This window comes from Penicillium hordei (genome assembly GCF_028827395.1).
Source record: "Penicillium hordei strain IBT 12815 chromosome Unknown utg000005l_segment0_segment0, whole genome shotgun sequence".
In the NCBI taxonomy this organism is placed as follows: Eukaryota; Fungi; Ascomycota; class Eurotiomycetes; order Eurotiales; family Aspergillaceae; genus Penicillium; species Penicillium hordei.
In genome coordinates this window covers 3,247,570-3,262,834 of record NW_026623146.1, presented here as the reverse complement: position 1 = coordinate 3,262,834, position 15,265 = coordinate 3,247,570, and the positions used below count along the sequence as shown (strand labels likewise).

General features: G+C 32.5%; 1 protein-coding gene across 1 annotated transcript; it reads right to left on the bottom strand.

Annotated features, from left to right (window-relative positions):
- Positions 1 to 720: 720 nt before the first annotated feature.
- Positions 721 to 2,305, bottom strand: N7537_010129 (uncharacterized protein; the record flags this gene model as incomplete). The annotated part of the gene is made up of 8 exons (XM_056901183.1): positions 721 to 782; positions 836 to 887; positions 1,144 to 1,206; positions 1,346 to 1,431; positions 1,544 to 1,552; positions 1,660 to 1,813; positions 2,113 to 2,145; positions 2,228 to 2,305. Coding segments are annotated over 8 exons (537 nt in total), but the record flags the coding sequence as incomplete, so codon positions are not given.
- Between the last annotated feature and the right edge of the window lie 12,960 nt (positions 2,306 to 15,265).

Below are 15,265 nucleotides of genomic sequence, written 5' to 3'. Positions count from 1 at the left end.
AAAGGTATCTAGGTATAATAGATAAGGAAATAAAGGCGAGCTATTGCTAATAAATTTCGATATAGAAAGAGAGGACGCTGTTTAGTAGCTAAGGAGAGAATACTAGCCTAACTTCCTAGAAAAAGAGGGAAGTAAGAGGCGGTAAAGGGTTTTATAAGGGCTTTAGGGCGACCGACCCTCTAAAAAAAGAGGGTCTCTAAAAAACTACGTTAAAATCGTTAAAATCGTTAAAATCGGCGTAATCGTAGTCCGCTAGGAAGGATAGGGGCGTAAGCGCTAGGTCGCTATAAGAAAGACTTATAATATACGCGCCTAGAAACTTTTTAATATATAAAAGTATAGAATTTCTTAGAGCGAGAGAAAGATTCTTACCCTAAGAGGAAGTTAAGGGTGATATAAGTAAGCGCTATCTTACGTAAGAATCTCTAACGGACCCCTAAACCTATAAAGTTTACCCGCTCGTACCTCGTATCGAAATTAGGGTATATAGCTAATCAGCTAGCACTACTACCTTAACTAAAACGGACTACGGTCAATTTTTGTTATACGTCTCTCTAATATTAAGAAAAGGAAGATAAACTTTATAAAATATACGAATAAATTATGATTTCTAAACTATAAACTATTCTAATAGTATCCGCGTATCCGTTATCGAAATTCGTAATAATCTATATAGTTTTCCTACTTAGGCTAATATTCTAGCTCTAAAAGCTTAATACCCTAGTAGAGATAGCCTCTTATAATATCGCGTAAGCGATCTCTAAGACTATCGCTTACGGAAACTATATAAATATTAGAAATAGTAATAACTACGAGTTAATAGAAATCTACTTACCTATTATAAGTATTCGACCTAGCTTATCTAGGATATTCGGTAGTCTCTCTATCTAACTCCTAGATACTTCGGTTAAGATTATTTTACGATAATTAGGTAAGCCCTAGTAATAGTATATCCTTTTATATTTTCTAACCGGTATTCTACTATTTATAAGACCGTACTCTATATAAATAGATATACTAAGTATCTAGCGTAGTATATTATTAGTAATAAGGACAAACTCTATAGAAGATTCAACTAATATAACCCTTATCTATAATATTATCTTTAAGGATATTATTAATCTACTCTTCGGCTATACTTACTATTTCTTTCTTATTAGCTTCGGTCGGACGAAGGACCGTAGTTAATATATATACCGATAGAATCTACCTACTAGACTAGATATAGTCGGCGAGTTTAGGATATATATATATTATAGCTATAAATCATTTTCTTAAGATATAGGATCGAAGTCGCGATCCTAAATCCGGTCGTAATTATTAGGGTAGTTTCGTAGGGATCGACGTCTTCGGTAAGTCTATAAGGTCCGGTAAATAAGGCTAAGAATAATACCGAGCTATCCGTAGGCAGCGTACTATAGCGTACGAGATCTATAGAGAAGCTATTTCGAGGTTATATAAGTAGCTTTAAAGTATCCTATCTACCCCTAGACTAGGATATAATAGTAAAAGGGTACGTCTAAGTCTATAACTATAAACTTACCGACGGTATCTAGAGGTTAATATATTAACTAGGCTTAATATATACTAGTCGAGGTAAGATAATTTAGATATTTATAGCTATAATTCTAGGGACGCTTTCCCCTAGTATTTTTTTACTTAAGAATAATATAAAGGCTCGAGGAGTATTATAGCCGGAAAATATCCCGTTACGATATAAATAGTTCGCTAACTCTAGAAGCGTTATTAGCCCTAGGATATCTAGTGCTATATAGACGTATAGTCTCGCTAAGCTAGTAGGGGTAGGAAAATACTACTAGGTACTATAGACAAAAAGTCCGGTAAGTATCTAATAGCTTTAGAGAAAGATTTTATAAGACTAACGACGAAAGTATAGAATAGAAAATAGAGCTAGGATACCGAGTATAGAAGTACCCTATATCTATTAGTAAGGCTAAATCTATAATATATAGAGAGGGGTATATATAATTATAGTAAGTAGGTTTTATATCTTAGCGAGAGGAAACCTAGATATTTTGCCTTAAAGTTCGACGATAATATAGAATGACAGCAGAGTAACAGCTATCCAACTAGTTGCTCGATAGATCTTACGATAAGTACGCTAGGTAATTCTAAGCAGTCCGGCTAGGAAACTAAGGTAGGCTATTAATAGAGAGAAGATTATATTAATAAGGGCTAGCTCGCCTACCTAGCGGCCCGAGTCTACTAGCGATTCAGTACGTAAAAAGACTAGAGCGATATTAACGGCGATATAAGAGATATAAACGAGGATACTAGCTCGGGTCTATAGTCTAAGGATTCGATACCTACAAATAAGGATAGGGAGGGTCAAATATCTAGAAAGTAAAATAAAAAATGATTCTATCTAGTCAACTAGGATATAGCGGATTTATATTAGAAATAGGGCTAGAAATATACCGCCCGTAGCAATTATATAAATAGTAGGTACCTCTATACTCTATATAGAGATATAACGATATAATTACGATTTCGAAGGAAAGGAGGGGGTAGGTTTACCTAACGGAGATAAGAGAATAAGTCCTATTTTATATTATAAACGGTTACTAAGGAAGCCTTCGCTATAGTAGGCCTCCCTATAGGAAGAGGTAGTAGGGAGTATACTTTAGTTAACTACTATAGCCCCTTAGGGATCCGCCTAGGAATATATAATAAGCTATTCTAGCTCGAGCTAGACTATATTCATTTCGGTATATATTTTATACTAAAGAAACTATAGTTATAAAACGTTAGTTAGAGAGTATTAGAGCTAAATCTTAGCAAAGATATAGGCGTAAGCGAAGTTTATTTAAAAAAGCGAAGGAATTTTTCCTAGAATATAAATCCGATATCTTTATAGCCGTCCGAATCCGAAAAAATAGGCAAATATATATATTTAATTCCTCTATATAGAACTAATAGCTTAGAGACCTTTCGAATCTAGTATATATTATTTCTTATACCTAAATTAGGTATCCTAACTAATTACTAGTATAGGAGTCTTAATACCCTCGTCCTATCTACGAATCTAGTAAAAACCTAGGAAAAACTTAACCTAACGGAGCCTTAAAAGATCGAATCGACCTACCCGATAAGCTATAGATATTAAAAGATAAGTATCGTACTTAATAACCGAGGATAAATATAAGTAACGAAGGATATAATTAGGTACAAATCTTATAGGAGTAGATATTAGAGTATACCAGTTATAGCGCAACTTAAGATTAGTAAAAATTGTTATATTCCTACGCTTAATAGGTATAGAATATAAAGGAATAATAAACTTTCTATTTCTAGAGCTCTCTTAGTAAATAACCGACGATAAGGGCCTTGCCGAGTAGTAGCTAAAGCTCGCTTATTAAGCGGTCCTAAATTAGGACGTATTTGATAAGCGCTAGTAGACAACGAAAAAGTGCAATAACGTACTAATTAATATACGTAACGAAATTAGGAAATAAAATAACGTGATAAGACCCGCTAAGCCTACTAGATAGCACTATATAACTTATACTAGGTCTAACAACTAGGTCCTAGGGCGTATTTATATTTTCTACCGGAGGAATAATCCCTACCTTACTCCCTAAGCGCTTAGAGAGCGCTCCCTAAGTACTTTAAGTACCCCGCAATTATATTATAAATTAACGTTTATTATTAGTCTATAATACCTATTATATAATAACTGCTTTGGCTAACAATAACTAATCCTATATGATTAATTTATAAGAATCATTTTTCCTTTCCTTTAATAACTTATAATAGGACTAAAGAATATAGTTATTTACTTTAACTATAGAGGTTGAATTCGTTAAATTATCGTAAAGTTCCTTTTATATCCTTAGCTACTTATAAAATATTATATAAATCCTTCTATCCTATATATTTCGACTCTATAAATATAATAAATCCTACGATTAGAGGAGGTAAGTAGAGGGTAAGTAGAGGGTAAGCCGAAGGTAAGCTGAGAAAGAGTAGTACCTACTTTATCCTTGTAGTTAGCGTTACTCCCCTCCTCCCCTAAAGTATATTAGCGATCTCTTAAGTACTCTCGTTATCCCGTTTATCACTTACTATTAAATTCCTTAGTCCTCTTTAGAAGCTTTACCCTTAAAATACTTTAGGTTAAGATTTCTCTTAATATAAGCTAGCTACCGAATCGGAACTTATACTATCTGACTCTTCTAGGCTAATCACTATAGAGAATAAGGGAGCTTCGACTTCTTACCTAGAGATAATTTAGAGAAAGAGATAGGCTTAACTCTACTTAGGACCTAATACTTATTAATACTATTATAGATTCTAGATATAGTCCGTATCTCTTATAAACTTTAATCGATATTACCTATAGAAACGGTTATAGGCCTTTACGAGTAGATTCGAGCTAATATAGACTATTTAATCGATTATAAGGTAAAGTATAATAGCTCTAGACAATTTTTCTTATCGGCTATCGATAGTAGCCTAAATTAAGGCTATCTTATAGTATCGTTAGACTCGGTGGTTCTACCGAACGACTAAAACTCGTCCGGTAAAGAAGCCTAGAAATATAACGTCTTAGAAGATTTGACCTAATTTATCTTTATTTTCTAGATATATCCGCCGATACTAATTAATCTTTCCCGAACGATTTCGATAAGTACCTCCCGGACAGCCTAAATATAAACTTACTAAGCAACTTAGATATAACTTCTTACGACTCCGCTATTAATTTAAATAATAACTACTAATATACCTCGACTCGGCCTAGATCTTTATAAACCTTAGATACCTAATATATAAAGAATAAGACGTATATTCGTTCGGTTAGCTTAATAAGTCTAACAATCGGGCTACTAGAGAGGTCAATAAAAGTAATACTAGAAGAAATTGAATTAAGAGGCGTAATACCCGAACGCTCCCGACAATCCTTATCGAGAGTCTAGCTAATAGTTAAAGATACTCCCGATAAGGACGAAATTGGTACTATCAATCTAATTAGCTCTAACGACATTAATTCGAGTAAACGATACTTATTAGAGCTATAGTAAGGAGCCGACTATACTCCTAGTAATATAAGGGGTAGTGACCCTAATAATTATTCAATTTTAAATAAAAGCTTTAGGGAATCGGATATTAACTTAGCTATTAGTGATTCTATAAGTAAAGACGAGAATCCGGTCGTCTTTACCTCGAATCCCTAAGGTAGTATTTCTATATCTATTTCTCCTTCGCTTAATAATAATAGCCTATCTACGCTACCTAAGAAGCTTCTAGATACGTCTTACTCGCCCTTACTAATTAGGGGTTTTCACTTAAGCTCTAAGCGGAAGCTTTCCCTTACTATTAGATCTTAGTCAGACCAATCCTCTAGGAACCTTAGGCCCCGCCTTATTCCTAAGCAACTAAAAGAGCCTAAGTAACTAGAGGAGCCTAAGTAACTAAATATAATAGTTAAAGATTGTAAACCGAATAAACCTAATATTCTAGAATCGGTATATTCCCGACTAACTTCGTAACAGCTAGCGGAAGTCTAGCGTACCGGCGAACGCCTTTATTCGTATAACCTCGCTGCCTTTTTAGAAAACTACTCCTATACCTAGAAGGTCTCTGGTTTCTAGAGCGGCCCTTCCTAGAATAACTTAAGTTCCTCGAATACTAATCGAAAGCCTAATTGTACTAGTCTTATAACCTATTTAATACGCCTATATAATAAGAATGATATATATGATATAAAGCTATACGTTACTCGATATTCTCTGTTTCTTTTTTTTATTAGAGAAATCGAGTATAAACGTTAACGGGGTATAGTAGAGACTACTCTAAAAAGAAATATTATTAGTACGCTTTATAACTTAAGAGGCCTAATACTAGTCGAGAAAAGAAAACTCCACAAATCTTTCTATAATAAAAAGAAAATTAGTGAATATTAGTAGTAGTATATATACTACTTCGGCCCTAGCTTTCTTATTCGGTATAGCAAAGAAGTAGGCAAAAAAATATAAGAATTCTTTTAGTATAGTACTATTCCCCTTAACTAATAGATATATAGAAACAATTCCTATTTCCCGCTAGATACTATAATTGCCTACGCCCTATATAGGAACCCTCCTACTATAAAGCCTTATCCCGCCCTTAATAAGGCCGTAGTCTATTTGCTAATAATAGGTAAGTTTTCGGGTAAGTTCTTATATTAAGATATCTAAAAGTAGGAGGAATCCCCCGCTATAGAATTTATTACGCTTAAGGTATAGCGACCTTTTAGTACTAAAGCGGTTACTAAGGAGGCTCTAGTGAGCCTAAACGAATAGAAGGCTAACCCTATAAATCGTATACTAACTTTCTAACCTATTCGCGAACTCTATAGTTCCCTCTTCTGCTAAGTTATTCTAGTATAATATTACCTACGTAAATACTTAAGGGTCCTAGTGGTTTGTTAGTTAATAATAGGTTATTAGCCGCTAAAGTATATATTCTAATATAATCCTATTCCTACTCTTTGCTTATTTTTTATAGCTCGATTAAATAAATCTTAGAAGTTGTTGCTATACCGAAAGACTATAAGATTTCCCGCTAGATATAGGAACTAAAGCGATTGCGGCTTAAGCGAACTAGCGACTGCCCTAGAACGGCTCGCTGTTATGATCTTTTGGTCTAATGGTTAAATCCTCTTATATAATTATAAAAAACGAGATTTTAATACTTACTATTTAAGTTTGGTAGCAATTAGTTATTAAACCTACCCTTTTCGGTAGTATGTTGATGCCTATAATGCCTAAGGTATGATTAAACTCGCTAAGGGGGGGTAACTAAGCTGCTTAATAAATATCTAGACGTATTCCGCCCTTACACCCTACGCTAGATAGCGAACCCCTTCTATATTAACGTCGATTTATATCTTTCGATTACTTGCTAAATACTGATTTTAATAAGCGATAGAAGAAACAATCGCCGAGCTACGACGTTAGCTTAAGGAGGAGAGATAAGCGCGAGAAGAAGAAAGAAAGGCGCGAGAAGAAGAAAGAAAGACGCGAGAAGAAGCAGAGCGTCGTAAAGAAGAAGAGAGGAAGGCGCGAGAAGAGGTAGAGCGGTAAGTACAGCCTAATACACTATTTCGCCTTCTCGATCGCTATTATAACTCTTTATCTTAAGCGATCCGAGTTAAGACGGATACGACCCTTATAACCTAGGGCGACGCGACCGACCTAGTAAACCGACTTTACCCTAAGCGTATAGTCCCTTAGCTTAACTTCCCTTAACTCTAAGAGTAAGTCTAGAAGAAATTCGACTATACGGGTACCTTTATCTCGCGCCTACTATTCCTATCTAATACCTAAATCGACTATATCGTTACTAATATCTAGAATAAGCCGATCTATTCGGAAGCGTCTCTTCGGAATTTTAAGCGAGATATAGTAGATAACTTTATCGAAAATATTATTAAGGCTTTACGAGATAATAAACCCCTTCGATATAAGTTTAGAATCTAAGGCTAAGTTACCTTCTACGACTAGGCGAACCTATTAGAAACTTTACTAGAGAATAGCTTAGAGTAAATAAATCTTTAGGAAACGTAGATACCCTAATAACTAGCGAATACTATATAAAAAAGAGGTAGAGGAAGAGGGAGAGGAGCGGCGTAGAGATAGAAAAAGGATAGAACTATATAAAGATGTAATCGGCGCGCCGACTAGTTCTATATATACCTTATAGCCGATAAACGGCAAATACTAGTATATATAGTAGAGTTTAAAGCGCTATATAAGGTAATAATCCCTAAATTAATAGCGGGTCTATATACGATAGATCTAGCTCGCGATATTATTAATAAGGAAGGCGATATATTTAAGTTTTATACTACCTACCTAGTCGCCGCTATAGTTACTTAGATATTCTTATATATAATCGATAGTAGGGTTTAATACGGCTATATTTATATAGGGGAGGCTTTTATTTTTCTCTATATCCCGAATAATAATCCTATAGTTATTTAATATTTTATATATATCCCGAATTAGGACGTATAGATAGACGATAAATAGCGCCTCTACCGGACCGCTATCGGTTAGGTACTTATATTTACCCTTTAAGCGCTAGCCGCCGAAGCTCTATCTTAAGAATAGTATAATATAGTATACGATAAGCTAAAGACCTAGGAGGTCGAATACCTAGATATATTAAGAAAAATCCCCGAGACTCTCTATAAAGACCCGCGAGCCTCTAATTATCGACCCTTATACTAAAAACTAAAGCCGAAGATATATAATATACGATCCTGTACTCGCTATAAACTAGGTATATCTACTCCGAAGTATTTATCGACCGAAGGTAGCGGTAGTAATAAAGAATCGTATTCGCTATCTATTATAATAGCGGCTTATAGTAGGTCGAGCCGCGGCCGAGGTAATAACCGCTAGTCGACTAAGGAAAGCGAAAGTATATAAGCCGGTCGAGATAATAAATAGACCTCTCGAAAAGACGGGTAATCTATACGACTATATTATATAATTGCCTATATCCGCGGTATAATTAACCGAGAACTTCTAGATAAAGAATACTCTAACTAAAAACTCTACGGTAGGTAGAGATACTCTATAGGACCGTAAGAGTTTATACGCTAGCTTTACTATTAACTTACCCGAAACCGAAACTATAGGTTTAAATAACTTTATATCTATAGTCGGATAGGTTACCTCGTTAAAGCTACCCTTCTATTATACGGATATACTATGATTATTAAATCTACTATAGTAGAGAAGTAGTATCGCCTTTAAGCCGAGGCGAATAATTATCGTTACCTTAGGAGCTTATAAGGAAATCAGATCCCCGTCTTTCTTAGATCCTTTTAGCTATAACTCGCGTATTAGTACTATAGTAAATTAATAGCGTAGATAATAATACTAAGCTAGTCTAGAATACGGCTTTAGTATATTATTAATAATAAGAATTCTAGATTCTTTTACTAGAAGCGTAATAAAGCTCTATCTATACTCCGGTCGTATAGAGTTATCTACGGCGATCGTAAGTAGCGTAATATACTATAAGATAACCTAAGTAGCCGTTTGTTTATTATTAACCTAGAGGAAGTAAAATAGTTTAAACGCCCTCGAGCTCTTAAACTAACCTCTAGTAATATACGGTATAGTTATTATATTAGAGCGGGGAAAAGTAGAAAAAAGATCCTATCTAGCTCAATTAGTATCTATACGTAATAGCCCCTAGCTATAGACTACTGCGTTAGTTAAAAGTTAACGTCTATATCTTTAGATTATATTATACTTATAGACTAGGTAGGGTATAGTATCGATAGAGCTAGCGCCTCGGCTCCGCTAGGAAATTCGTAGGTTAAATAAAGAAATTAAAACCTTAGGAATTATTTACGAAGATTTACGGCGTAGTAATATTCTTTAGAATAAAGAACTTAGCCGAGTATTAATTATCGGTTTTTACCGCTCTATATTAAAATATTAACCGACGTTATAGCGATTACGAGTAGTAAAACGATAGCTATATTAGCTAGAGATAGGGGATCTAAATATCTTTATATATATATAATATAAAATATATACTTAATTATTAGATTAGTAATTTAATTATATATAATAACGTCTAAAGAATTTCCTACCTATATACGCGTAAATAAACCTTTAATACTCACTTTTCTACTATACCTATATTACCTTAAGAGAAATAGCTAGATAGTAATATATTATAGAGCTTACTATCCGAGTCTTTTGATTTACTAATTACTATATAATAGCCTCTAAAGGTTATTAGAATAAGCTAATAGTCCCTAGACTTTAACTCGTTCGTCTTTACGCGCTTTATTTCCTAACAAAAATCCTAATTTACTAATTCTTCTTTTATAGGGAGCCGGAATAATCTTATATATATTCTAATTCCTATAAACCTACTATTTATAGCGAATAACTTTATAATATCTATATATTCTTCTAAGAAAAGAAAGTATAAAAGAGAACTAGCCCTCTAGCGAAGCCTAAACAAATCTACTATATCCTTTTAAGCGAATACTATAGTATCCTACCGGAGCTTATAAATAAATAGGAGGTCGTCGTTTAAATCGGTCTCCCCCTTAGTCTCGCTTATTACTCTAACGAGGACTAGCGCTTTAGCAAATCCTCTTAGGAGGTAGTAATCTAGCCGTAGAATTCTAAGATCGCTTATTATTAATAGTATTTTTATTACTAGAGTCTATAGTTAGAATACCTATATAAGACTTATACTATTAGCCTAGCTAGGTAGGCGGAATAAAACCGTAGGTTATCGAGTAGCTAGCCTACTTACCTCTCGGTTAAAGAGAACTCGCCTAGGTTAGATCTTTCCGATTTAAGGTCTCTAAGCTATATTAAAACGTAGTAGGTATCTTACGTTCCGCTAAATTTACTAATAACGCTAGAAGCGTTAGAATAGCTAATACTATATCCGCTATTATTACTAATACGTACGATATCTACTAAGTCTCCTAGATACCCTTAGATATATTTTCCCTCTTACTTCGGTCTTACTAAGAGGATAACTACTATAAAGACTATATTATATTATTACTAGTAGTTAGGTACTATTACCTCTCGTCTTCTATAAGTATATACGCTCTCTTTAAGGTATACTACTATCTAATTAAGTCCCGGATAATCCTTACGCTAGTCTATAATAAGTTAGTTAATATAGCGAAGCCGGTCGCTATTTAAAACTTATTATTATTTCGTAGGAGAATAGAGAGCTACCTAGTTATAGACTATCTCGCTAAGTTTTTACTATTTAATCTATAGTAGAATCCTCTCTATAAAACGCTAGTCTAGTTTACTATAAAGAAAAGAGTCTACTCGGTAAAATATATATCCTTTAAATATATTATTAGTTAGTAAAAGTATTATAGGAAGTTCCTCTAAAAGGAGGGTCGGAGTAAAGTAAATAGAAGCAATAGCGTTCTTTAGAGAGATAGGAACGAAAGGGTATTATATATTTATACTATAGATAAATAGTTCTAAGGGCGACGCTACTAATTTACCCGGGTATATAAGATACTTAAGACTTATACTAAATTAGGAAAAGGTAGTTTAATTACTACTACGCCTATTTAGTAACCGAAATATCCCGGTAGGTAAATATCTATATAGTTTTTCGGAGTAGTATTAGCTAGGACTACCGTTTTACTATCGACTTATTATTTAAGTATATAGCTATAGCTTTCTAAATACTATTTAAGGGCTTAAGGTATACTTATATAATAGGGTATATAGCTAGCTCTCGTACTATATTTAATAGAGGTAAGTATAGATACTACTACGTTTATAAAAGTACGCGAATAAGATTACTTAACTATAATAAAAATAAGCGTATTTAGATAGAAAGGTAGCCTAATATAGCTTTATATATAGATATATAGCTAGGATATATAATCTAATCTATAAGATATTCTAAGATCGGCTCTCTTAAGAGATATAACTCTATAGCTAAATAGAGTAATAATAATTTCTATTAGTTACGTAAGACAATTAACGGATAAAAGATAGAAAGCTACTTTAGTTTATAAAGGTTCCCCTAAAATAGGAAAGCGAATTTCTCTATAATAGTCCTTACTAAAGGTAATTTACCGCTCTAATACTCTCTAAAAATAAAGTATTAAGCTTTCTCCGTATAGCTAAAGAAAATAGAGGGGCGATAAAATAACGTCCTTTAATATAAAGTATTAAAAAGTTCCTATAGGGTTCCCCTTAGTTACTACTAAAATTATAGAGAACTCGATATTTCGTACTTAGTATCCTAATAGTCTCTATTCCGTAAAAGCTAAGTTATATAATATTCGCCTTAGACAACCCGCGTTTTTATAAGATTAGTAATACCCTAGGTTTTAATACGCTACCCTAGTAGTAAGATAAGCTTAGTTAATACCCCCTCCTTAGTAATAAAAAACTCTAGATTTTAAAGCTAGCTCCTTATAATAATAGATATTCCTTAGAATATAGATATCGGTTATTTACCGAGAATCTATAGACCCGCGTATATCTTAGTAAAACTAAGTTATTCCCGGCTAGGCGTAAAGAGGCGTTAACAACCGCTATATAATTCCTTCGAAATAAGTTTATAAGAATAACCTTCTATAGAGGCCTATCTATCTATACGTATTATTATTAAGTCTATTATATATTAGCCTCTAGCTCTAATTTAATAAAGTTATAATACGCTTCTTACTACTAGGGACTAGATAGAGACCTAGCTTCTTTAAGTATATTTCTTCTATCTCTAACTTCTAGGAAATTAAAAAATTAGATTGTTTAAATAGATCCTAAATATAGTTATAGCTCTTAGAGTTTAGAAGGACTTTATATATCCGATTAAGTATAAAATTCGTAGTAGTACTACCTCTTCCGGTATACTAATACTATAACTTATCGTCGATAGGCTTATACTAAGCGCCCTTCGTTATATTGAGCTTAATAATAAAATCTATAAGTTATTAGCTAATATAGCCTCGCCTAATAGATATACTCTTTCTAACTATATAAAACGTTATAAATATACGGCCCTATTTATCTAAATTTTCGTAAGGATATATTAGTATTAGGATCTAAGGATCCTTAGGTTAGCTTTATAATAATACTATAGTAGTTTAAAGAGCGTACTATAAAGAGGAAACTCTATTTTTATTAATCTAATACTTACTTTTCTTTCGGAGATTACTAGAAGAGGTCTTTATCTTTATATACTTAAATAGGTACTTACCCTATTTATATCCTAGAAATATTTAATATTCTATAATAGCTTTAACGAGCTATTACGTTATAAAAATAGTTTTAATTCTATAAGCTAATATATATAGCTTCCTAGGATACTATATAAAGCTTAAAAGCCCCTACGAAATAGTAGATTTCGTAGGGGCTAGGAATAAAGTAAAATATAAGGCTATTATTTAATTACTTTACTAATCGCCTACCGGTATCGATCTTACTAAAATAAATAGCCTCTAAACCGAAAGGATTAATAAGAATATTTAATTTACGATAATTAGATTTTTTTATATATAGTATTTAGCTAGTAACTAAAGGCTTTATTATTTTAGGTTAAAAGAGTAATATTAAGCCAATTATATTCCTATACTCCGCCCTTATATTATTAGCTAGCTACTACTTCTTTCTCTACCTTAGAATAGTAGTAACTAAAAGAGATTAGGGACTATTAAAGGGTCAATAACCTACTAAGTATATTTTATTATATTAGGAAAATCACTTTATTAAAGTCCTTTATAAGGGTAGAAGAATTTATAGAAACGCTAATAATAGAGCTATAGGTTTCTATTCTATCCTATATATACTCAAACTCGAAGAATAGGCATCTAATTCAAAGGGTAATAGATAGAATATCTTAAAACATTTTATTATAAATTTATATTAGAATTTATAAATTTAGCTATAAGCGTTAGCTATATAACCTATGATTATACCGCGAAAGTACCGGAATCATTTTAACACTAGCCTATCGGTTAATATCTAGAGGCCCTAGCTATCGAAAATTAGATTACTACGATAAGCCTAAGAATAAAGAAGAGTACTTACTAAAGACCCGATCCCTAACTAATATTTAACAATATAATTATAGCTAGTCTTTTATTTTTTAAACGTATAGTTAACTATTTAAGGGATAGGTATTCCTCTTCTATGTAAATAATCTTACTATTAATAGACTTAATATTAGGAAGCTCAATAGTTTCATAGTCTATAGAGATAGCTTAGGGTTAGTTTACTAGTAATTAAGTATAAGAAAATCATATAGAAAAGCTCGTACTTTATTAGAAAACTCATAAAGATAATATTTTAGTAGAGTATATATCTATAGTAGTCTCTCTATTTAATCTAAAATATAAACTAGTAGAGGCTTTATAACGTTATATACAACTTCCGAATTTTAAAGCTTATATACCGCTAGTTTAGTTCCCGTATAAAGGCTAAAAATATTAGGGACAGTTTAATCTAGGCGTTCTCCCTCTCCTAATAGAAACTAGAGGGATTATATCTACTTCGGAAGAAGAGACCGGAGCGGTATAAAAGAAAGGTAGTATATAAGGCTAGTTAGATAGCTAGCTTCGAGTAGTATAGAATAATATATAGTAAAAATATTAATAGAGATAGAAGGCTTTAAGTATTAGCTATATTTTTTAGTTTAAGTCTATTAGGTTATTAAGGTACCTATTTCTACTTTCTAAAGCGCTATTTATCGTACCTTATTATCGAAATAAAGATCTAGCTATAGTAAGTACCCTCGCCTCCCGCTTATAGCGATAATATACTTACTTTAGAAGCCTTCCCCGATTCCCGTCTAATTCCTATATAAGCTAGTAGAAATTGCTTTAAAAGTAATACTCTCTTTAAGAATTAAATCTTTATTAGTCTAGGAATAGACTAATTCGGAAAACCCTAGCCTAGATACTAGGATACTACTAGATATCTATACGGCTTTAAGAAGTAGAAGATCCCGGGAACTATATCTCGATAAAGGCTTTTCTCTCGAGAATAACTTACGCGTCTATGTAAGGGATATTTTATAATATCTTAGTTATAGTACTATTCTAATACTAGTACTAATAACTTAGAATTTTAATACTTTATCTTCTAAAATATCAGAGGGCTTAGTTACTTTCTTAAGACTACCTTATAATAGTTAAGTATAGGGAATACTTTAAGATCGATACCGAAGTATTATATATAAAACGGTCTATTCGAACTTTAACTTTTTATTTATTCTAGATTAAGGCTTTTCCTATAATTAATATAAGAGTAAACTATAAGTTATATTATATTTACTTTAATTAATAGTAACCGAGCTTTCTAAGGCGGTTACTAATTTCTCTAAGATAGTTATTATACTAGTCTATCTAAACTTTATCTATCTTAATACCTAAATATTTAGTAAGGCGCTACCTTTTTACGTACTCCTATAAGTATTTAGAGTATAGGTATTAGTAGCTAAGAGCTTTCTTTAAGTTAAGATCTTCTACCGGTTATTATAAAATAATCGGATCCTCGCTACTTAGAGGAACGAATTTTATAATCCTATACTTCCCTATAACGCGTATAATACTAGTCTTAAGTACCGTAAGATCTACTAGGAATACTTCCTTCGTAGTTCTATAGTTACTATAGGCTTAATACTAAGTGTTAAGCTCTTAAAAAGTAATAGTATTAATAACTATATCTTTAAGGCCCCTCTTTTTAATATCTTCTATAGGTTTAAGACTATTAAGAGAAAACTAAACTCG